The 25661-nt window shown below is 39.8% G+C and overlaps 2 protein-coding genes across 2 annotated transcripts in view; one reads left to right on the top strand and one right to left on the bottom strand.

Moving 5' to 3' along the window:
• SNAP47 (synaptosome associated protein 47) overlaps positions 1 to 11339 on the bottom strand; it is a 72076-nt gene extending 60737 nt beyond the window's left edge. The window contains exons 1-2 of the mRNA XM_044681593.1: positions 11226 to 11339; positions 3394 to 3903 (exon numbers count right to left, since the gene is read on the bottom strand). Of these exons, the coding sequence (XP_044537528.1) occupies positions 3394 to 3887 (494 nt within the window). The 5' untranslated portion in view covers positions 3888 to 3903; positions 11226 to 11339. The remainder of the gene's footprint in view (positions 1 to 3393; positions 3904 to 11225) is intronic.
• Positions 11340 to 11698: 359 nt separating this feature from the next.
• The window catches only part of JMJD4 (jumonji domain containing 4), a 20481-nt gene continuing 6518 nt past the window's right edge, over positions 11699 to 25661 (top strand). Inside the window, exons 1-6 of the mRNA XM_044681670.1 lie at positions 11699 to 11762; positions 12140 to 12691; positions 14536 to 14701; positions 17365 to 17490; positions 20597 to 20864; positions 24488 to 24634. Of these exons, the coding sequence (XP_044537605.1) occupies positions 12424 to 12691; positions 14536 to 14701; positions 17365 to 17490; positions 20597 to 20864; positions 24488 to 24634 (975 nt within the window). The 5' untranslated portion in view covers positions 11699 to 11762; positions 12140 to 12423. The remainder of the gene's footprint in view (positions 11763 to 12139; positions 12692 to 14535; positions 14702 to 17364; positions 17491 to 20596; positions 20865 to 24487; positions 24635 to 25661) is intronic.

Here is a 25661-nt window from a genome sequence, read left to right on the forward strand (position 1 = left end):
ATTATCATTTTGTTTTTTCATGAAGAGTAATAGGTAGATGTCAGGCCTCCTATCAGTATTAGTACAGCTAGGAAGAGAGCTATATAAAGCCACCATGTAACATTCTGGTGGATAATAGGTCATTTTAAAACAGCATCACAACTTGAATTAGACAGAATCATAGTTAAAATAATTGTTAATTGTGTTTGCAGTTCTACTTTCTGTCAGTAGATGGTGCTGTTTAACATAAATAATCAACAGTTGTAACAGAATTAACTGCTAGGAACTTGACTTAGGGATAATTTCAGTAAAATGTGAGGAAAATGATCAGAAGGTTGTGGGTTCAAGGCCCTTCTCGGTCACCAATTAAATGTAAGGGTTAAAATAGGGGTTTTGAACAAAGTAAGAGAGCAGCTTTTAATAATTTAAATTTTAATGAGAATATAGTAGAGTTGTAAATTAATATTATTGTTTTAAGTCAGAAAGAAGAAAACTACTAGAAGCTCTAATACACACACACACACACACACACACACACACACACACACACACACACACCCCATACTAACTAACGGAGATAGAAAGAGAGATTACTGATCTTATACCCTATAAATACACCTAAAATTCCTAATAATTTCTAAAAACTCTATTCTATCTGTCTTCAAGGGCAGATTCTTCTGCCTGGCCAGACCAGGCCTAATCTAAACTACTTTACCTAAAATTTAGTCACTACCTATACAAATAAAAAGCCACCACCCATGGCCTCCTTAAATAAGGTTTATCCTTCAAGTGCTAGTGTTTAACTCCCAGTAGCCCCTTGCCTCAGAGACAGAATCCTGCTCCCTTAAGGTCCACAGGCAAAAAAAAAAAAAAAAAAAAAAAAAAAAAGTCTTTCCATGGAAGTTTGTTTCTTCCTCCTTTTCAGAACGTTTTGATAATGAGTGAAGCAAGTGCCATCACACAGTTCCAACACACGACCTGGTGCAACTTTTTCTGGGTGTGTCTTTTCAATAAACACTTTAATTTTTTCCCAAATCCTCAACATTTCCTTAATCTCACTTGTCTGATTACCTCATCCACCTTGGGCTCCTCCCAAGGGTAGAAGCTCATGATTCAAATATCCGCTCATGACTTAAAGCATAAAATCTCACTCGTGACTTCTCATATCTCAAATTGCTCGTGACTTAAGGTGCTTGTGTATCAAAGTACCATTGTATTCCTTCCCTACTGGTAGATGATTGCACTGTCCTCTCAGATCAATCCTACATCACTTGATGATCACTTCACTAAGGGCTGAGGAGACCCTTAGGTATGGAGAAGGTGCAGTATCCAGGCTGGTGTCAGGAACTGAGTTTCAATGAAACATTCCGACCCCATTATCTATGAACACTTGTTTCCAGTTGCAAACAAAAAGTAGATTCATTTTATGCATCTCCAACAATTTTTTTAAAATTTGGCTATAAAAGATTAGACCATGGCCATATGACCTTAGAAGACAAATCTGTTCGTCCTTCCTTTTAAAAAAAAAAAACAAAAAACTCTTACTTTTCATCTTAAGAATCAATACTGTGCATTAGTTCCAAGACAGAAAAGCTGTAAGGGCTAGGCAATGAGGGTTAAGTGACTTGCCCAGGGTCACACAGCTAGGAAGTATCTGAGGTCACATTTGAACCCAAGACCTCCAACTCTAGACCTGGCTCTCAAGCCACTAAGCCACCCACCACCTGCCCCTCCCCTCTCCCCCCGGTTCCTTCGTTTTAGAGAAAATCCTCCTCTATTGTAATTAGAAGGCATCAGACTCCCTAGCAGAAATGTTACCTAAACCTAATGAAAGAAAAAGGTATAAACCTAGCAAGAAGTGGAAAAGGAACAATGTATCATGGGAGGGGTAATGGAATTTAGACTTTCTTTACAATTAATCACAGAATGAACAATCTGAAATTGGTCACTAGAGCTTTGGATGCTGCCCATCCACAGCTGGATGAGCAAACTCTTGACCTCCCTTATAAGATGGCCAATTTAGAAATCTCAGGAATTGCTTTTACAAGGGGGGCAGCTGGGTGGCTCAGTGGATTGAGAGCCAGGCCTAGAGATGGGAGGTCCTAGGTTCAAATCTGGCCTCAGACACTTCCTATCTGTGTGATCCTGGGCAAGTCACTTGACCCCCATTGCCTAGCCCTTACCACTCTTCTGCCTTGGAGCCAATACACAGTATTGGCTCCAAGGCAGAAGGTAAGGGTTTCAAAACAAAACAAAACAAAAAACAGTTTCACCTCAACACAAATTGCTTTTACAATAGAACTGACTACTGCTCATTACCATTGTATTAACTATGTAGAATAAGTAGGAACTCCTGATCTTCTGTACTTAACAGAACTGGGTTAATAATAATGCTACTTTCTTTGATTAAAAATCTTTTGGATAAGGATGATACTTCAACTTGTGATATACTGATGGATGCTCTTAATCAACAAATCGATAATGATGTTTTCCTAGTTAGTTTATCAGATTAAATAAACACTGTGACCAATGATAAATAGCAAAGCCAAAGAACTATAAACTTGGGAATGGATATATGGCAAAACATCCAAGTTGAGTGTAAATATTATATGGAAACTTCTGGAATTAAATTATATTAACATATTATTAATTACATAATAATATATTAACAAATTCCATTAATTATAATTTAAATTACATGAAACATTCTGAAATTAAAGTATATGTAGACATAAGAAAGAGAAGAATTGAAAGCTATAATTCGAAAACATCTGACCATTGGTTGCCACTGGAAATGCTTGCCAAACTAAGTATGAACTTCAAAGACAATTAGTTCTGTTGGTTTTTTTTCCAATAACCCTTACCTTCCATCTTAGAATCAATATTGTGTACTGATTCCAAGGAAAAGAACAGTAAAGGCCAGGCAATAGGGATTAAGTGACTTTGCCCAGGGTCACACGGCAAGGAAGTATCTAAGACCACATTTGAACCCAAGACCTCTCATTTCTAGGCCTAGCTTTCAATCCACTGAGCCACCTAGCTTAGTCCTGCATGAAAACACATTAGCAAATGAATATTTTAGAATATAGTCCAAAGACCACAAAGTGTGCAGCAAATAATAATTCAGTACTAAACCATTCTATTATTTAATTCTGTGTAGGATCAATCTTCTGAACTTACAAGTAATAATTGATATGCCTGTTTGTAGAATATCAATTCTATTAAGTGTGCTTTACATGCGCCATACACACAAGAAATAATAGAACTTCTTTCTGCCTACTAGGAATTTATATACTGAACTGAAAATTTTCAAGAGAAGAAATTTAAGTAAGGAAAAGATTAGGTGAACATTCTTTCCAGGGAAGATTAGGATAAAGTTAAGTTTTAGATTAGTTCAGAAGTCAAGCACTATACCTGTCAGCTACATCCATATCAGATTCAATCTTGTCCAGTCCTTTCATGATGTTATCAAATTGCTCACCCTGATGATGAAGGACCTTAGCTGTATCTTCTAACCGTTTTTGGGAAGAGGCCATTAAGCCTGTCAGTTCTTTCCCCTTGGTCATTTGGGGAGATGATGCCTGAGCTCCTGGTTGAGACAACAGTAGTTCTCTCCAGAAATGCTCAATGATGTTGAAGACCACATTCCGGCTAGGCTGGAAGGAACTGAACCAGTGCTTCAAGTGCTCCTTTTCCAGAATAGTGATAGAGCTAAAGATTAAGTGAGAAGATTCTTTTTTAATCTCACTGATGCTTGAAAGGGGTAAGCTGACCAGTAGTTCTCCATTCTTATCAGCCAAAAATTTTAGCAAAGTAGAAGTCAATGAAAGTTTGCCAGGGATCCATCGTTTCTCAGGTTCCAGGTAATAAGAGCATGGCCATGTATGGATGCAAATGTCTCTGTTCATCAGCTTGCTGGGTCTCCTAGATACAAAAGAATACAACGTTTTACCTTTAAGTAGGAATAGGAAAAAAAAAAAGTTAGCAAGATAAATTTCCCTTCAGTAAGTTCCTCATATGCACAAAAATATTCCTTTATTCATTAATAATGAAATTTATTTCCATATTATCTCAGCCTCTCCCTCTCCTCCCCACACCATAGCAGGCATCATCCAGCAAATGGATACATATATATACATTGTCTTTCATGTTTCCACTTCTCGGTTCATTCTCTGAAGGTGAACATTCACAAGTTATTCTTCAACTATTAAATCTGTAGCTGTATTTAATGCTCTCTTGGTTCTACCCATTTCACTCTTTATTATCTCAGGTAGTTCTATATAAGTTTTTAAAAATTTAGTCTTCTCATTGTTTCTTAAGGCACAGTAGTATTTCATTACAATCATATCACAATTTGTTTAGCCATTCTCCAATTGATCGACATCCCCTCAATATAATTATTTTAAAACATGGATTCTTTTCTTTTTTCCCTGATCTCCTTGAGAAACAGGTCCAGCAATATCTAAGAGTATACACAGTTTTATGCCTCACTGCTTGTAATTCCAAATTGTTCTCTAAAATGGTTGTCTCAGTTCACAGTTCCACCAACACTGTATTATTACTGTGCTCGCTTTTCCACATCCCTTCTAACATTTGTCGTTTTGCCCTTCTGTCATTTTACCCAATTTGACAGGTGTGAAATGATATATCAAAATTGTTTTGGTTTGCATTTCCCTAATAAGTAGTCATTTAGAGCATTTTTTCATGTATCTATATACAGCTTTGATTTGTTCAGCCAAAAACTGTCTATATCTTTTGCCCATTTATCAACTGAAGGATGGCTTTTATTTCTATAATTTTTGACAAAGTTCTCAATATATTTTAGATATGAGACCTCTATCCAAGAAATGGTGGAAAAATTCCCCCCTATTTTCTGCTTTCCTTCTAATCTTGACAACATTTATTTTATTTGTTCAAAAACGTTTCAAGTTAATGTACTCCAATTTCTCTGTTTGCATCTCACAATGTTCCCCCTTCTCCTTTACTCATAAATTTTTCTCCTCCATAAATGAGATGTAATATGTTCCTTGTTCTTCTAATTTGTTTATGGTAAAACCTTGTATGTCTAGATCAACGGTTCCCAAACTTTTTTGGCCTACTGCCCCCTTTCCAGAAAAAATGTTACTTAGCCCCCTGGAAATTAATTTTTTAAAATTTTAATAGCAATTAATAGGAAAGATAAATGCACCTGTGGCCATCACCGCCACCCGGGATCGCTGCAGCACTCACCGGGGGGCGGTGGCGCCCACTTTGGGAATCACTGGTCCAGATCATGTATCCATTTTGACCTTATCTTAGTGAATGATAAAAGATATTGGTCTATATCTAGTTTTTGACAAACTACTTTTCAGTTGTCCCAGTAATTTTTACCTAATAGTGATTTCTTACCCCAATACCCTAGATCTATACTTTTGTCAAATACAATTAATTTAATAAAAACCTATTTTAAAACCATATACCCCAAATAATTCAACCAAAAAAAACCAAGAAATATAGTAGATTTCTGCCTTAATACTTAAAGAAGGGAAGCGCATTCTTAACACTGTAAGTACTACTCCTTAGCTGAGAAGATCCCTAAAGATAGGACAAAGTGATTCCTCTTGTTCAGATGCACCTAAATCTTCTTATCCAGAAAATATTTATCCATTCTGCCTATGTTTAGTTGTAGAGACTACAGTATCAAAAAGAAAAAGGAAAAGAGCCACTGAAACATTTCTCAATTTTTAGGACATTAAAGAAAAATACAAAACTCCAAAGAAGGAAAACAATAGGCTATCTGTAATTATACCATCACTAAAGTATATGGAATACCTTTCCTCCAAAATCGCAAAGGGCCAAGTCAAAACCTTATAAAAATGAAATCAATGGGGCAAATGAAAGGAAAATATGTTTCACTGATCTCTTCTAACATAAGGAGTTTTTTTGGTATGTTACTCAAAAATCTTAATGAAAAACAAGATTGTTTTTGCATGTTGCCCCATAAATCCTTGAACTTAGCCTCTAAATCTTCATAAATAAAAAGTATAACACAAATTTTCTGAGGATAATCAAATTCAGAGAGACATGGGAATTAAAAAATCTTATTCATGGTGTTACAGAATATCCCTAAGGCTCTATGGTCAAAATCTTCCACATCCATATCACCCTGAATGCGCCTGATCTCATCTGATCTTGGAAGCTAAGCAGGGTCTAAAAGAAACACCAGCTGGATTCCTGGATAGGATCATAGATGCGGCTGAGACACACCTAGGGTTAGACATAATAACTGAAGAAACAAAAGCTCACATGAAACAGATTTTTGTCAATAATTCAATAGCAGCTTTAAGGAAGTTTTTCAAAGAGTATTTCATACTCAAGCTTATTCCAACCAGCGAATTTCTAAGTATGAAATTATTCTCCTGGGTAGTGAGAACATCCAGTTAAAGAGGTGTAGTATTTGTATTTCTATGTGATGTTTTGCTGTTAATTTTTTTGTTAATTTACTTTTGCATGTTTACTTTGTACTTTGAACTTTTTAATTGTTCATTGTATAATTTTCCTTTTACCTTTCCTTGATTTGATCCCTAGAGTCAGGTAGTATTAGATAAGATAAGATAGATGGAGAGTAATTTGTTTGTTATTTGGGGTTAGAATTTTAGTTTAGTTCGTTAGTGCACAAATACCAAAATATTGTGCTGAAGGTTCTCGGGTGAGACCTCAGACTGCTTCCACTCTGAATCATCACTCTGCCTTAAGTAGGCTTATAGCCTCTATGATTTCTAAGGTCTTATGGCTTGTAGCCTAGTTTAATTAGCCTTTTAACCCTCTCTCTCCATCCAAGCCTCTGCAGGCCTGGACTAGCCTCTCCCTCTCTCTATTTCCCTACCTTTTACCTTCCTAATTGTAAATAAACTACCTTAAACCCGATCCTGACTTGGGTCTATTTTAATTATGGAATCAATCTGAATATTTGATTCCTGGCAGCCACACTTTAAATATATATCTATAAAATACCTAAAAACTCCCTCTTACACTACAACTTGTCAGTGGCTCCAAACTCCCAAATCAGTGTTATTTCCACTATGTTGTTTTCAAATGAAAAAGAACAGCAAAATTAAAAGAGATGGAAGTGGGCATTTCCTATTTGCTTCAAAGTATAGAGACCTCAAGTCCCTGTCCAGTGACCAAGCAAAAGAGGTGAAGAATTTGGAGGGAGGTTAACAAGAAGAACAAGGTAACTAGGGAGATATCTTGTACCATACACTTGGTACATAATTCAGCAATCTACAGCTGGTAATAATTAAAGGAAGTAATTTTACTGAGGAAAAGTTACAATGTGGTGTTTTATTTGTAATGCAGTGTAATTTATATGATGCCCATATGCATCAGTTCCATCACAACTTGTGCCCACCAAGACAAAAAATATTAATAATTAGACTTTTTATTCAAGATTTTCTAAAATGGTCACACAGTGAGCAACATGCTACATATTTCCATATTTAAAGAATCTGACATTTTGCAAATGTGTATAATTCCATCAAGAGATGCAAACAGCAATCCTTTTGTGATTTTTATGAAGACAATTTGAAATCACAGTTCTGGGTATCTGGTGATATGAATTTGGTGGTCCTCTCATATCAAGATACCCAGTTTCCAGGTTTGTACTCAAGACCCCTCCAGCTTGGCAGTCCTACCAGAAATTGTACTTTTAAATCCTCTGTGGTTGTTTTCAAGTTCCCCAAGTAAAGCACTAGATGACAGCTTTAGCCCCACAACACACTATGTCCCCTCAAATAACTTACAGCCAAAACAAGGTTGATGAGTATTGATCTAGACTTTATAACCACTTATTCACTGACAAAACCTTGGGCTGTGTTGGCAAACCTATGGCACATGTGCCAAAAGGGATTGCTCCCTTCCCCCTCTTCACCATGCCCGAGGATATTTCTCAGCCCCTCTACCCAGCAGCCCAATAAGAGTACTTCCTTCCTCTCCTGTCTGGTGTAAGGGAGTGGCTCATATACTGAGTAAGAGTTGCGGTTTGGGCACTCAGTCTCTAAAAGGTTCGCCATCACTGATCCAGGGGGAGATGGAGGTGTCCTTATCAGAATCCTTCCTCCAAATTTTTATTTTACAACAGAATACTGACTGAAATGCCTTTCTGTTTGTTGGGATTTGGTTTTCCCCATTACTTGCACCTCCTGCTCCTTTCTCTCCTTTTTATATTCTCCCACATATTTCCTTAAGAGTCTCATTTCTGACTTTAAAATGTAAACCTTCTATTTATTGGCACTGTTTCTACAGGGGTGCAGCAGAAAGAATGAAGCTATAGCCAAAACTCTTGGATTCAAATCTTGCCTCTAACACTTACTACCTGTGTAAGTATTCTCCCTTTTCTGAGTTTCATTTCTTCATTTATGAAATAAAAGAGTAATGCAGAAACAGAAGCTTTCCCAATAAGATCAAGGCTAAAACAAGGATGTCCACTGTCACCACTATTATTTGCTAGAAATCATAAATATTGCAATGAAATACAATAAAGATGGAAACAAGCATAGGCAGGAAGAAACAAAATTGTTGTTATTTTCAGATGATATGATGGTTTACTTAGAAAACCCTAGAAATTTAATTAAAAATTTTACTTAATTAAAACAATAATTTCAGTAGAGTAACAGGATATAAAATAAAACCCATGAAAATCATCAACCTCTCCACAAAACCCAACAGGGAGAAATTCTATTCAAAATAACTACAAGATGTGAAAAATATATGAGTTAGTTTATCAAAACTAATTCAAGGTTTACATGAATACAACAAAAAGCATCATTTACAGAAACAACAAAAGAAAAACAACTTGAGAGATTCATTGTTGGATGGTTGTACCATGAAAATATAATTAAAATGATGTCATAACCTAAATTAATGCACAAATTTTGAGTCCTACAAAACTATCAAAACGTTTCTTTACAGAACTAGAAAAAATAATAAAATTCATCTAATGGAAAAATAATTCAAATATCTGGAGATAATTTTAAAAAGTGAAAATGAAGAAGATCTAGAAGTATCAGATCTCAAATCATACTATAAAGCAGTAATTATCAAAACTATTTGGTACTGGCTAAAAAAAATAGAAAAGTTGATCAATGGAACCTAAGATTAGGTAAACAACTCAGATGTCCTCAGGCATACTCTGTGATAAACCCAAGGACACCAAATATTGGATTAAGTACTCTACAATCAACAAAAACTACAAGGAAGGGGCAGCTGGGTAGCTCAGTGGAGTAAGAGTCAGGCCTAGAGATAGGAGGTCCTAGGTTCAAACCCGGCCTCAGCCACTTCCCAGCTGTGAGAGCCTGGGCAAGTCACTTGACCCCCATTGCGTACCCTTACCACTCTTCCACCTATGAGACAATACACCGAAAGTACAAGGGTTTAAAAAAAAAAAACTACAAGGAAAAATGGAAAAAGATCTGGGAGAAACTGAATTTAAATCAATATCTTCTATATCACAATAAGCTCCAAACTGATAATGACCAAATATAAACATAAAAGGGTCATATTGTTAAAAAAAAATCAGAGATAAAGAGGAACATAAATAGGGCAATTGCTACTACTGTTATTTTTTTTTTTAAACTTTTACTTATTTAGTGTCAATTCTAAGCCAAAAGAGCCACAAGGGCTAAGCAACTGGAGTTAAGTGACTTGCCCAGTCATACAGCTAGGAAGTGTCTGAGGACACATTTTAAACTAGATCTTCCCAACTCCAGGCCTGGCACTCTTCCACCATGCTGTCTAACGTTCCTACTGTTATTTTAAAATATGCTTAAAAAAAACCCATGTAATAGAATTTGACAATGTATTATATAATCTTTTGTTCTTTTTGCAGTATTGATATGTTCATGTTCTTTGGTGATTACAAAGGAAAAATGTAAATAAATTTTTTTTATTAGACTTAATGACCTCTAAGATCTCTCTCAGTTCTAAATCTCTGATCCTATGAAGTTTAAGATGGTTAAGAAAACGAGTCAATTTACCTTTCTCTAGGTTAGTTGCTGGACTGTGAACCAACTATCTTTTTTTTTTTTGACCAACTATCTTTTATAAAACAATCAATAAACATTTATCAAGGACCTATCAGATGCCACATACTGTGCTAAGTACTGGAAGCAGAAATGTGTCTTTAATTAATGAAAACCTCTCCATTCTCCTGATGAGAGGTTTCATTGGCAGTAAGTAGTTCCTTGGAGTTCTGAGATCTCAAGCATTATGCTCCAAACCTGCTTGTGTGACCTTGGGTGAGTCATTAAATATCTCTAGACTCCACACCCACCCAGAATCACATTACTTTTTACACAAAGTATTTCCCTGCCATATGCCAGGTCTAAAGACCTGGGAGTCATTTGCTGGTGTTTTCCTTCTCCTATCTGCCTCACCGTGTCTGACACAATCTACAATTCTTAGAGTCCCATTAGACTCACCTCAAAGAATCCATCCCTGAATCACAAGTCCAACATAGTGGGGAAAATGTTGCTATGTTCAAACACGCCAATATGATAAGACACTACAAATTCCCTGTATCATGTCTCCATTTCTCCCATGTTCTTTCCCACTTTATCTCCTACCCTTCTCTTCTCTCTTAACTGTTTCCTTCTCGACCCTGACCTTTCCTGCCTCTTTCCTCACTATAACTCTTCTCTGTTCATCCTTCTACAACCCTAAATTTCCCAAATACCTGCCACCATCTCCCCTCTCTCCCTTCTACCAGAAACCCCCCCCCCCATTCCTGATTTCCCCTCTCAATCCCTCAATATGGTCCTCTATGGTTGGTTTAAGGGAAGGCAAAAAAGAGGAGATGGAAAGGCTGCGGGTGCCCAGCAGAATCAAAGGGAAGGCCGAACAGGTGTTGAGAGTTCTTTCTTTCCTCTCTTATTACCCCCACACTCCTTTCTTCCCCTCACTTCTACCAGTCATATATATACTCTGGGAGACAGTGGGCAAGTCCCAGTCCCCTCTCTGAGTTTCCCAAACCTGCCCAGCAAGCACAGTAGGGAGGAGGTGTCTCTGAAAGGCCCCTCCGAGTACAGAAAAGAGAGACTGCGGAACACCCTTCAGTACCCCTCTAGTGTTCCGCCGCTGCCGCAAGGAGGGAAGGCAGAGAGGGAGAAGGGGGGGGGGGGGGGAAGACTTCATCCACATAGCAACGGAACCGAGCCAGGGACGAGCAGCCAGGAACCCCGGGTAAAGGGTGGCCAGCGAGCAGTACGTACCAGAGGCGGGACAGAAGGAAGAGACGCTGGAAGCGAATGGTGCCTGCAAAACGTCTCGTATTCAGCGCGGACGGTGAGGGCTGAGGCTTAAATACGGTCCGGGGACAGAATCCAGTGACGAACTCAGAAGACCTGAAAGGAAGCTTGTTGTTGTTGTTGTCCTAGCCAGGCGCACTTCCGGTCTAGCACATAGCCGCCGGCAGGGGGTGGGGTCAGCGCAGTGCGCGTGAGCAGACGGTCTAGCCCGAATGTTTGGCTTGTGGCATCTACAAATGACCCTGCCCCTCGGGGTCGCGTTAAATTTTACGTCACACTCCAGCTTCTAGGTTCTAAAGTTTCTTTCCCCCGCTACCCGACCCGAACAAGCTCAGCCCGGAAGCAACTTAGACGGATGGGGCGGAACCAGAAGGCAAGTAGAGCGCAAGCGCGCGGTATTTATCGTCGATTTCCTCTTCCAGTTGGTCATCTTTCCTTCTGCCTCCCCCTGCGTGTTACGATTAGAACCGTAGCGTCTGGAGGAGACTTTTAAAAATTTTCGTAAGTAGAGAAAAACATTTGTAGAGCGAGAGCTGGGGCTTGGAAGTTCCGAGTCCTCGGTTCGAATCCCAGCCCTGACCACCACTTGCTTTGTCACCGCGAGCAAGCCTAACCTCCTCTCCGGGCCTCTGGTCAATTTTTTAAAAACAAATTTGGACTAGGTGATGCCAGATAGCCAGTAAACACTTATTAGGCTCCTACTGTGTGCCAAACATGTATTAAGCGCTGGGGATGCAAAGAAACGTGCAAGACAGCCCCTGCTCGGTCTGATTGTGGAGTGGGGACTACATGCAAGCAATTACGTACCTGCAATCCGTATCCTCCCAGGGATGGAATTCAAAACGTTAACTTGTTTTCTCTGTCCCTCCTCCTCCTAGGTTCCCCAGTCCAGGTCGTTGCAACGTGTGTGCGGAGCAAGAGCCTCCTGGTTTCCTGTTCTTCCTACTTATGCTTTGGAAGCATCTTTTGTTTGTGGGGAAAAATTATGCACCATTTAAAGCAATGCCAGCTTCCTCTTAGTCAGAAGGGGCCAGAGATTTGGCTGAAAACAAATTTCCGCTAGTATTGAGGCTAGTAGAGAAATGGAAGCTAGAATGGGCTCTTCTTGATCAGGTAGGAACTAGCTGCATACCAGTTGTGCCCAGGTCGAATTGAGGTCCAAATGGATGGGGAAACTTATGTATATGTCTGCAAGTTCTTTGGCAAACATCAGAGATCACCACTGGCCTATGAGAGGTTTTGCCAACCCCACGCAAATGTGGACTATATCAAGAGAGAATCTTTCACCTACTTGGACTTTTTCAAAGGGTACCTGCTTCCAAATTTGCCCTGTGTTTTCTCTTCTTCCTTTACCAAGGGCTGGGGCAGCAGGAAGTACTGGGTGACCCAGGATGGGAAACCTAACTTTGATCACCTTCTTGGGAATTTTGGTAAGCAATTTCTGCCATAAATGGTTCAATGTAAAGGACAAACTGTTAGCATTAGGGCAGAACTGATTTCATTGTACTTAGAGAAAAATTCCAATAACAATCAATTAACAAGTCTCTTCTGTCAGCATCTTATAATCTTGACAGTTGGAAGTGTATACAAGCCTTCCACAGGAACACACAACACAAAGGAAGCCAGAGACACAGAGGAAGACACTTGGGAATTTTACTGTTATTCTCCATTACAGAAGCTCATAAGGCTACTTGTTGGTGTCGGGACCATAGATTTTGAGCTAAAAGGCCATCTAGTCCAAACCTGAGACCCAAAGAGGTTGTGACTTGCCTGAAGTCTCAAGGTAGTAGATGACAGGACTAGGATTAGATCCTAGGTCTCCTGACTCCCAAGTCCAGGAGCCTTTACACATTCTTAGGACAGTGGACTCTGCAGCCTAAGTATATCCAGCCAATCTATAATACCAGCTCAGTGGCTTGAAGCTGCATGCTGCTTTTTGCAATATGGTTAAGATCTGATTTACATGTTTTATAGTTTTCTTAAAGCCAGTCTAGGTATATTCTGAGAAGTTACCCAACATAAGTAAATGAAGCAATCTTTACCTTCAGAGAGTTTACAGTATTATTTTTGAGTAGAGGATATAAACAAATGGCCAAAAAAGAGGAATAAAATAAATACCAAATAAAATATGGAGTCCTGAAAGGTTATAACTCATTAAAAATGGACCTGGTCAGCAATTCACTCAGTACTAAATAAAGAGTGTAAAGTGAGAGCAATACATGTAAAGTTTTTCAGGCACATTACATGCTTTCCTTATCCATTAGTTCACTTAATTCTCACATGTTGTGGGGAAGGTAGGCCTAACAAGTAGTAAACTCAGGACACATCCCCTAGATTTAGAGTCCTCGGTCTAGTGTCTTTTACTTCATCCCACACTAGAGGCATTTATCTGCCACCATTTTCTTCCTTCCCTCCCATCTTACTACATCAGGTGAGTGACCCTGAACAAGTCTCTTAACCTCTAGAAGCTTCAGGCAACTCTCGAGACTACAAGTTTACTTAGCTGTTAATGATCTGTATTGGTAGGTGGAGTTTCATTATCTTGGGTTCCCTATGCCCAATTGAATCACAAATCTGATTTTTTTTAAGTCTTCCCTTATAGCTTGTTGAAATTCTACTGTTCTTTTATCTCAGAGTTGGTATGATCCCTAACTATTCTTAAGATCCTCACAGTGATTAATATAAGTAAGTAAAAGTTAATATATTGGTTAATATATTGGTATTTGTCTTTTTTTCCCTGAGCCAAACTCATTCCTTACACGGACCATGTATTAATACAGTATTTGAAGTGTTAGCCCTTAGAAAAGCCAAAGGGGTTCCAAAGTCTGGAGTATACAGAGCATAGATCTATTCATTTTGGATAAGCTCATGGGGGAAGTTCTTGAATAGCATTTAGTGGGAAGGAAATAAGTATTTATTAAGGACCTAGGTTCTTAATCTGTGCCAGATACTGTCCTAAGGGCATTACAAATTTTTTTTTTTTCATTTTATCATAACAGCTCTAGGAGGTAGGTCCTATTATTACCCTCGTTTTTTCACTTAAGGAAACTGAGGCAAGCAGAGGTTTAAGTGACTGAGATAGGATTTGGGTCTTCTGACATGGTCTTGTCCACTGCACTCTATAACTGCCTTTCTTTTAAAAGTAGGACAGTGTTTAGTTAAGGAGGGGGGGAAAAGCCATTCTGGTGTGTGTGGAAAGAACTGAGAAGGTAAAATTCAAAGGGCTTTTCTCAACTCTCAGCATGGTGGTAAGAAGGATCTGTGTTTGTTTCAGGGGATGCTATAGTTCCTGTGGCAAACTGCAATATCCAGGAATACAACTCTAATCCAAAAGAACAGATTCCACTGAGGAATTACATAAGCTACTGGAAAGAATACATCCAGGGAAACTACTCTTCTCCTAAAGGATGCCTGTACCTCAAGGACTGGCACCTGTATAGGTAAAAAGCATAAAGTATTCCTAAACCACTAAGTATATATATATTTTTTTAAACCCTTAGCTTCTGTCTTAGAATCAGTCAAAATTCAAAGTTTCAGTTCTAAGGCAGGAGAGTGGTAAGGGCTAGGGCAATTGTGGTTAAATTACTTGCCCAGGGTCACACAAGCTAGGAAGTATCTGAGGCCAGATTTGAACCTAGGACCTCCCATCTCCAGACCTGGCTCTCTATTCACTGAGCCACCTAGCTGCCCCCTAGACCACTAAGTATTGGCCTTAAACCTGTCAGTTTTCTGAAAATGAACAAATTCAGTTCACCAAACATTTATTCAGCACTAGAAATGGACTGTGATAGGAAAACAAATGGCCTGAATAGAATTTAATAAAGATGAATACAACATAATTTGAGGAGAGAGCGCAATAAGAACTGTTGATCAAGTAAGGCTTCTCTCATGACCTGACTCTTAAAGGGAAATGACCTTAGTGAAAGGGCCTTGTACTCATGTGTATGATCCTATTCTTTGAAAAATCCACAAGTGAATAGTAAAAGTTTGAATTAAAATGGAAATTGTCTCTTTCTTTATCCTTATCATTGATGTTGTCCATAGACTTAGAGCTTATTTTGCTAAAATCAAAACACCTGATGAAATTTCAGCTTTTGTATATCAATGAATTTGTCTCTGTAGTAGAGGAAGTGATGAGAGAAACTTATTAAATTTTTTAAAAAACCCTCATTGGTTCCAAGGCAGAAGAATGGTAAGGGCTAGGCAGTGGGAGTTAAGTGACTTGTCCAGGGTCACACAGATAGGAAGTGTCTGAGGCCAGATTTGAATCCAAGACCTCTAGACCTGGCTATCAATCCACTGAGCCACCCAGCTGCCCCCCAAATTTTTTTATTTGGACCAAAAGTTGAAGGTATTGGACCAGCTCTAGCATGTTATGACTCTTTGATGCCCAAGATAGAGGGAAATAATAACAGAGCACATGACTAAATGACTCCAGGTTTCTTGGCTCAGATGAATTATATCCTAGCCTAAACCATTCAAACAGCTTGGAAATGTCATCTGAGGACTATGTAAATGTAACGAGATGACTAATAGCCACTACCATACAGCATCTGCTAAGTACCCTTTTAAACAGTACCCCAGCTGCTTTTCTTGCCTTCTCAGTGAGCCAGGGAGGGGCAGGAGAGAGTTTGGCACTTAGAATGTTTTTGAAATGAATGCTAAAAATAAATAAGTTTATTTTAAAATAAAATAAGCAATATGTGCTGTGGGAATTCAGCAGAGAGATTTCAGGGAGGCCTTGAGTGGTCCAGTAAGGCTTCATGAAAGAGCCTTTTAAAAAAAAAAAAAAAGAGCCTTCACATACCTGAGTTCATACTATTCCATTTTTTCAAAATCTTTTAAGGCTTCTCTAATGCCAGTGTGATCACTGCCCAAGCCCTTTGCTCCTCTTATGACACTCAGCTACTTTCTGCCTGTAGTAGTTGTTTTAGTTCTCTCTACTAGACTAACTGCTACTGAAAGTCAAGGACCATGTCTTGGGTGCCTCTGTACCCTCGAGTCCCTATGATAGTCTTTGCACACCATCACACACACCAGAATGGCTTTTCCCTCTTCCTTAACTAAACACTGTCCTACTTTTAAAAGAAAGACAGTTATAGAGTGCAGTGGACAAGACCATGTCAGAAGACCCAAATCCTATCTCAGTCACTTAAACCTCTGCTTGCCTCAGTTTCCTTAACTGCACAGAAATGGAAATGCCCCTGCCCTCCAACAGTTTCTATTCTATTAGGGAAATAATAGCAATGCAAAGCAATTTTTTTTAATTTTTTAAATATATTTTTCCTATTACACATAAAAATAATTTTTAATGTTCTTTTTTTTTTAAAGTTTTAAGTTCCAAATTCATCCCCTTCACCTGAGTCCCCCCTCCTTGAGACAGGAAGCAGTCTGATAAAGATTTTACATGTGTAATAATGTACAAGAAAAAGGAGGAAAATTCCCTCAGTTCTTTCTCAGAGAACAGATGGCATTTTTCATGATGAGTCTCTGGGATTGTCCTGAATCACATATAAAGCAATTTAGAGGACAAGGTACCCTAGCAGCTGGGCCATCAGCAGAGGCCTCTATGTAGGGGGTGGCATAGGAACTGGGCCTTGAAGGAAATGGGGGATTCCAGAAAGTGGAAGAGGCATGGAGGTCAGAGAAGGAATGACAGGCACAGGAAGAAGGCCAGTCTGGCTGGGTTGGAGCATAAGAAGGGGAGGCAGTGGCCTGGAGCCAGGTAGTGAATTCCATGCCAAACAAAAGTTTGTATTTGCTCTTCACAGCAATAGGGAGCCACTGAAGCTTGATAGGGAGGGGAGTGATTTGATCAGACCTGGGCTTTAGGAGGTTGCTTTGGAGAAGGTGAGGCTGGAGGCAGGAGGCTAACATGGAGCCCACAGCAGCCTCCTAGTGAGGGTGACAGTTGGATGAATGGTGCCATATGAGTGAATGTGAGAGAAATGCTGTTGAGAGAGATTCAACAAGACTCAGCAACTGATGGGATCTGGGGCATGAGAGAGTCAAGGGCGGCTTCCAAGGGTAGGAAAATATATCTGTAGGGAAGATGGGCATGCTCCTTGCAGGTCTTCAGGCACCCCATCTTTTCTCTTTTAAGGACTTTCCCAGATCACCATGTCTACACCACACCTGTGTATTTCTCATCAGATTGGCTGAACGAGTACTGGGATGAGCTGCAAGTGGATGATTATCGTTTCGTTTACATGGGGCCAAAAGGATCATGGTAAAGCTGTTTGGTCCTGGGAGGGGGCGCTGTCCTTGGCCTGGCTCCCTCCAGGCTGTTCTGGTCTCCACCACCGGCCTTGGGAGTAGCTCTGGCCATGGTGCCTGGTTTAACAATCAGGAGCCTCTTGATTCCTGTCGAGGCTGGTCCTCAGAAAGCAGACCCAGGCCGACTCGAGGCCTTCCCAATGGGTCAGCCCCTGCCAGAGCCTATGCTCTGCTGGGACAGGTGTATACCTTGAGGTCACTTCGGGCCCTGAGGAAGCATCGCATGACTTGGTTCTCATTCCTAAAACGCTGCTTCCCATCGTCTCTCTTCACCAGTATGTTTCATTTCACGTCCTCTTTCCTAGAAAACTACTTCGATATTCTTTCTGTCAGCATTTACTGGCCTTTGTAGTATGATAGGCACCTCCCCTTGTCTCCTCTCCTCCTGTGAGATAGAAACCTTCTAGACCAGTGATGGCAAACCTATGGCACAGGTGCCAAAAAGATGGCACGCAGAGCACTCTTTATGAGCACGCAGCTGTGTTACCTCCCGCCCCGCCACCCACCCAAGTTCACTACTAGAAAGGCAGAGGGATTCAGGCAGAGCTACTCCCCCCTCTCCACCCAAGCTGAAGACAATCCTCACTTCATCCACCCCTTCATCCAGCAGCCCAATGGGAGCACTTTCTCTCTTCCCTGTGTGGGGTTAGGGGTGGGGAGCACACCCCACACTTGGTGGAAGGGGCACAGCACTCAGTTTGGAGGGGAATGAGCATGGCACTCAGTCTTGGAGGGAGTGTCTGGCACTCTGTCTCTAAAAGGTTCACTGTTACTGCTCTAGATGATCAGGACTGACCAACCTCAGTGCTGCTACTCACATATTTGCATTTCCCCTATTTCTAGTGTACTTTCTCTAGTCTTTCTGCTTTCCCTGAGTCCTAAGCATCCTTCATCCTAGTCTCTGCAGAATCTGGTCCTGGTCCTCCAGGATCACTGGTCTGCAGGTAACTCCTCCCTTCCCACAGCCAGGCCAAAGGACATTGTCTTTTTTTTTTTTTTTTTTTTTTTTTTTTGGTCACTAAATGTTTTTGTTAGCAAATATGTCCTATCCATCTCATGCCAGCCATTGTTTCTGTAGCATAGGAGGGTTTTAACATCCACCTGAATGGTGGCAATTTTTTTTCCCACCTACAGTGAAGTTCATTTAGAAAGACCGATTTACGCGAATTTTTAACATTGGGGCGCATATATTTATTTACTACTAGACAATAAGTGCTTTGGAGCTTGACCGTATGACCTAGTGAAAACACAGAAACTCAAATTGTTTTTTAAAACCCTTACCTTTTGTCTTAGAATATATTGTGTGTTGGTTCCAAGGCGGAAGAGTGGTAAGGCTAGGCAATGGGGGTTAAGTGACTTATCCAGAGTCACACAGCTAGAAAGTGTCTGAAGCCAGATTTAGAATGTCTTGTCTTCAGGTCTAACTCAATCTCCTGAGCCACCCAGCTGTCCCTGGACTTGAATTTTATTAACACCTTGGATTGATGGTGCCTTATTTCATATTATTTGAACACTTCCTCTGAATACATACATATATACACACTCATACACATTACTGTTTGGGAGCACAAATAATCATGAGGTTAAAGAGATAATTCTGCTAGAAATAATTAAGAGATTTTCTTCAAAGAAAGGATTACTTGCATAGATCCATAAATGACTTTCCTTCATATAGTTTGTAGTAGACCTTGAGATCAGTCTTAAACTCACAGTTCAGAACCCCTTTCAGCAGTTGAGAACCCAGTTCATATTTAGTTATCAGACATCTCTAAGACTATAGAAAACATTGCACGTATATATATCACATCTGTTACAGTGGAAATTTAGTACTCCTTACTAAAATTCCCTAACTCCTGGCCTCTAAACTTAAGCCATTGTAGCTTCCTGAGTGAAAAGAGCTAGAATGTCAAAAGCATAGCTACATACCCTCCATCCTGTCTTCCTGGCACTGATACCATTGTATAGTACAAGTTTGCCCAGCAACCACTTCTCTCTTTTTCTTCCTCCTCTCATCCCCACTCAAACCAATAGAGTATGTCTACAGAGGAAATTTAAAAGGAAAAGCAGAATCTAAAACTATATGCAAATTCAGAAAATAATTCAGAATTGCCTTACAAGGTCACTGCATGTGAAAAAAAACCTACCTCAGACTAGGTAGGCCTAAATTTATTTAACCCTTCTATACTCAAGTCTACTGAGACCTAAGCCTTACCCCTCTCATCTAGAGGAGGTAGCCAGGTATCTCTTCCCTGAGTCCAGAAAAGAGTGGACTCAACTCTTCAGAACATACTTAAGCTCAATTTGGGATTCACTCCCATGAAAAGTGCTTCAAGTTTGGATCTAAGGATCTTATCTATGCTATTATCTCTTCTTATCTATGCTGGTCCATTCATTTATTTTCTTGGTGCTGGTCCATTCATTTATTTTCTTGGGGGTTTCTTTAAACCATTATCAGGCAGTTTTGATAATAACCACTTTAATATATAGTTTGAGTTCTAGCAATACAAATTCCTTGTTTGCTCCCATAATCCCTTTGTTATTTTTGCCCACTTTTTCCTCAGTATATATTTTATCAGTTGGTTTAAGGAGGGAACAAAAGCTAAATAAAAGACTGAAAGAAAAATGAGACAGATAACAATTGTAACAGTAAATGGAAAAAGTTATCTACAAAATTAGAACTTTTTTTTGCAGGCCACTGATAACAACAGGTCACAAAGTGCTTTAAATTTGCAAAGCACTTTTCTCACAACCTGCTGTGAGTTATATAGTGTATCATCCCCTTTATTTAGAGAAGAGGACACTGAGTTCAAGGAAGATACATGACTTTCTCAAGGTTACACAACTAGTTGTTGGAGATACATCTCCTGTCCAGGTCATTTTCTTCTATTATGTTCACAGATATTGAAGTATCTGTATTACCCTGATACATATGATGGGAAGATTGGTAAAAGTCTTATAGATATGAAATATGGGATTAAATTTTCTGTGTTTATAATGTCCCAGGAAAATTTTTAACTGAATAAAAATTTCATGGTGCATCTCATTGACTTATTCCACAGGACTCCATTCCACGCAGATGTCTTCCGCTCCTATAGCTGGTCTGTCAACATTTGTGGAAGGAAGAGATGGCTACTCTTTCCCCCAGGACAAGAAGAGAGCCTGCTGGATTATCACGGAAACCTGCCCTATGATATTACTGCCTCTGCCCTCCTTGACAGCCACGTGTACCCAAAATACCCCAGCTGCTGTCCACCTATTGAAATCATCCAGGAAGCTGGGGAGATGCTTTTTGTCCCCAGTGGATGGCACCATCAAGTTTACAATCTGGTAAGAGCCAAGAGAATTCAGGGCTCCACCTTCTCCATTCAGCTTTCCTTGATTCTCTCTCCCCAGATTAAAAATTGTCTCTTCCACCATAGCTTGCTCTTAGCACCTTGTCTGGACTTCTCCTTTGTGCTAATGACATTGTCTTAGCACAGGGCCTAGAGTAAGGAAGGCCCGAGTTAAACTGGGCAAGTCAGTTTACCTCTTTGCTTCAGTTTCCTCAACTATAAAATGGGGATAATAATGGCCCCTCCCTCCCAGAGTTGTTGTGAGAATCAGATGCTAGTGTAATTCCAGGTACATCCCAAGAACTTATCAATGTTAGCTATTATGACTATACATCTATGTTTTATTCCCCATACTGGATACCAGCTCCAGTAACTTACTAGCTGTGTGACCATGGACAAGTTACTTAACCGATCTGAGTTTCATTTTATATTATTTTAATAAATAAATATTAAATAAAAAAGGATAACAATATTCCACTGCTAGGTTTTGGGAAGGAACCAAATGTGACCTTTATGCTGCTGAAATAGGAGTTACTATTATTCTGAACTACTTAAAGGTAAGATTTTGGGCATTTTTCATCATTGAATCATTGATGCCAAATCCAGGAAACTCCACATGGTAGTGTTTAATAGATATTCATTGAATTGGGTTAAGCCCAAGTGAATGAATGGTTTTTTGTTCATTGAATTCAGAGGTAGATGAGACTTGAGTTTAAATCCACCCTTGACATAGCTATGTGACCCGGGGCTATTTATTTAACTTCTCTGGATCTGTTTCTTGCCCTTTAAAATAGGAAGAACTAGGCCTATAGTACCTTTCTACCTGCAAGACTCTACTGTGAGGATCAGATCTTGGATGCCTATGTACAAATGCACAAAGAATGGGTTTAAAAAAAAGAAAAGGGGTGAATGAGAGATCCTAATATGAAGAGGCAAATTTGACCTCACAGATATCAGAGACTTAATAGGCTGGCACCCGTGGGTGCAATATAGCCCCAGAATGGTACGTTTTATTCAAAGGGGGAAGCTTAAAGTAGAGACTGAGGAGCACCAAGTATGAAGATATTATCACATGATGGAATTCAGGAACCAGAAAGAAGAGCCTGGTACAGAATATGTGGGTGAATTTCAGCAAGCAATACTGTCATGGCAGTACATAAACTACTGACCACCTGGACAGAAGGAAGAACTAGATGAAATCGGGCATAGAAACATGATGCGGGCACAGAAAAGCATGATATCTAATAGGGTTGGGAGTCTTAAGATATCCAGATATCTGCTGGTACTCTCAGCCAAAAGCAGAACTGCTAATGATTTATTCGGTTGCACAATGATAATTACATGCTTCAAAAAATGGAAAAAGCAGTGAGAGGAACTACTACTCTGGATGTGATTCTCATCAACAAGAAGGAACTGAAGGGACTTTGGAAAAAGGAACTTTAGTAGGAGAAGCAAGGAGGAAACAAATAGTGACTTCTCCAGCTTAGAGTTCATGAAAATAAGAAGAGAAAAGCCAGGCGTGTCTAATAGGTACCCTGTGCCTGAGAAGGCCAGATTTTAAAGGTTTTAGAAAAAGGAAAGGTAAGATATATAAAATCATCCCTTTATGTTAGCAGGTAAGATTTTCATAGAACTTTATTAAACAATAAAAACTATCTGGATAAGGCCAGCTAGGTGGCTCAGTAGATAAAGAACTAGGCCTGTAGTTAGGAGGACCTAGGTTCAAATTTAGCTTCAGATACTTCCTAGCTATGGGACTCTAGGCAAGTTACTTAACCCTAATGCCTGCTAACTGGAAAATTCTTTATGAGTTTCCATTGAGTTTACTCAGTGAATCAAAACATCTTAAATATATCAACAAACAGGAAGAAAAAGCTTTACATAATAAAAAGTCAGAATATCAGTTAGGTCCAGATTTTTCCATAATGTTTAGATTTAAGCATCATGTCATAAAAAACAGACCAAGGCAACAGAAGCTGGACAGCAGCTTCCTGGGCAAAGGAGAATGCAATTCATGGAAAGCAGGAGAGATAGTAAGGATACTGAGATACATATTTCCTCCTTTCAAGCAGTAAGGAAAAGGACAGTTTTTCAACAGAGGTACTTATGCAAATCTGGCTTCTACTAAAATTCTATGGAAGAAGTCAACCCAGGTGGGATAGGAAGTTCTCAAGAATGAGATTCTGAAGTCATAAAGAGAACAATTCCAAAAGAGGCGGTAGCCAGAAGGGAGTGATAGGAATGAACAGTGAATTCATAGAACAACTTAGATTTTTTTTTTTTAATCTTCAAAAAGATATGGATTCAGAAGACTAATGCAAAGGCAAATGGGATAAGAAATCCAAAACTATGGCACAGTCTTGAAAGAACCAACTAAAGCTCAGAGTGTTCTGAGATGTTTTAGGAAAGCCAAGAACAACAGAAAGGGAAAAAAGAAGGATCAGGGAAGAGAATGGGCTGCTACTTGTGGTGAATTAAATTTTAGTAGTGTCGTAAAAGGCAGACAGAACTACTCAACTTAATTTACTTCTGTTTTCTGTACTAAAGGAAACTTAGAACAGCCTAGAGTTAAAGGAAATTAGAATAAAGGAGCTCATGAGAGTTCTTAAGTTCTAAGTCACCAGACCCAAATAAAGGACATCCCAGGGTACAGGAAGAACTGATAGATGGGATTGTATAATCTCTATCAGCAATCTCTGAAATATCCTAGAAAAGGACTAATGTGGTGACCGTTTGAAAAAAAATTAAAAAGAAAGTGGAATCCACAAACCATAGGGTATGAATGTAACTTCAATTCCTGCCAAAATTCTAAAGCCAATGGGTGGTGACCAAGTGTCTGTAAAAAAGAATTAATAACAAAGGGCTCATTCAACCTCCTCAGGGAGTTGTGCAGAATGCTTCAGGAGACCCAGATTTCAGTGAAGCATTGATCAAATGAAATGCTAATAGAAATAAATCCTTATACTTTAAGTTCAAGTCAGCTTCAAGTTCAATATCTATCTAGAAGCTATTTTTTTAAATGGTGATGGGTGAGAGGAGGATGGATAGTGGATTGCAAGCTCAATATTAGTCAACAGTGAGAGACCTACAGTGACCACAGAAGCCAAAGAGTTCTTAGATGACTTTAAATGGCATAATGTCTAAAAGGCTGTTGCTATTGTTCATGTGTTTTAGTCATACCTATTATTATTAGCCCTAGTCCTAACATTGATTAGCCTGGTAGATTTAACATGCTCTAGTTTCTGGCCCTGGACTGGTTCTTCCTCCTTCAGCAGCCTGGTGGCTCTCCACCCTCAGGAGCTCGCCATCTTGATGTTAAATTTAATATGAGTGTTCTGTCTAGCTTACCCCCTGTCAGCTCATAAGTCCCCAGTGGGAACTGCCTCAGCCTCCCCAGCAGAAGACACTACAAGCATGTACCCCTCTCCTGGGCCTCTTTTCCTTTTCTTGATAGGAATGAGATTAAGAGGATCTGTCTGGGATCTGTCATCTGGTGACTCAAAGCCATCAGCTTCTGTTACCTTCCCCAAAATGTTACCCTTTGATAACCTTTGCTAAGCAGTCTGGGATCCTCTGGATCCTCATTTTAACCCAACTGCACTCAAATCGCTCTTTCAGGACGATACCATCTCCATCAATCACAACTGGATGAATGGCTGCAATGTCACTACCATGTGGCACTTCCTCCAGTCTGAGCTAAATGCTGTGCAACAGGAGATAGACGAGTGGAAAGACACAATGGAAGACTGGCATCAGCACTGCCAGGTAAGATGGGTTATAGTTGTGGTTTTCTGTCTTAAACCACGGTTAAAAGCCAGAGGTGGGCTGGAGAGAGAAGCAGAGCCCTAAAAAGGGATTGGCTGTGGATTCCCTGCTTCCTGCAGAGTACCCTACTTAAGACAGGGACTGGATATAAGGTGTCATTGGGGGGGGGGGTGCAGGGGAGTTCTAAATCTTTGTATTGAGGCAGCTGGATGGCTCAATGGATTGAGAGCCAGGCCTAGAGATGGGGAGTCCTAGGTTCAAATCTGACCTCCAACACTTGTCCCTGGGCAAGTCACTTAACCCCCATCACCTCCTCCTTACTGCTCTTCTGCCTTGGAACCAATACTTAGTATCAATTCTAAGACCAATGGTAAGGGTTTAAAAATAATCTGTATTGATAGAAGCCTCGACAAAGCTTTTCTCTGAAGTGTGAAGGTTACTCTGGGTTCTGACAACAGACTGAGCCCATTTTCTGGGACCAACCTACTAAGAGGCTTCTCACCAGTGGACTCACCCCTTGATGAATTCTTTGTCCTGGAAACTCATGAAACCAAGCAAAATACAAAATGACCTTCACCTCCATGCAGCCCCCTTCTGTTTCGCCAGTGTTCATAGTGGAGTAGCAAGAAGCAGGGCAGGGAGTGCTGCTAAGAATAGTCTATAAACTCAGTACTCTGGATACAAGGTCATTCTCTAGGGGTCAACAGGTGGGCATTCCACTAGAGGAACTGAATCATAACAATATTGACGCTCTCATTATAAATGTAATCAGAAGACAGAAAGAAGTTTCTGCTAAATGGAAGGATGACTTGAGGTGATGTAAGGAGTAAAAATTATGTTTGGTCTGACTATTTAAGAGTTTTGGTCGACAGGAATTGATTACACAATTCCAAATTAAAGACCTAAGTCAGGATGGCTTTTATGGTAGTTTATTTACAAATAGGAAGAGTGAAAGTAGGGAAATTGAAAAGAGAGAGAGAGAGAGAAAGAGAGAGAGAGAGAGAGAGAGAGAGAGAGAGAGAGAGAG

Source organism: Gracilinanus agilis, chromosome 1 (assembly GCF_016433145.1).
Source record: "Gracilinanus agilis isolate LMUSP501 chromosome 1, AgileGrace, whole genome shotgun sequence".
NCBI lineage: Eukaryota > Metazoa > Chordata > Mammalia > Didelphimorphia > Didelphidae > Gracilinanus > Gracilinanus agilis.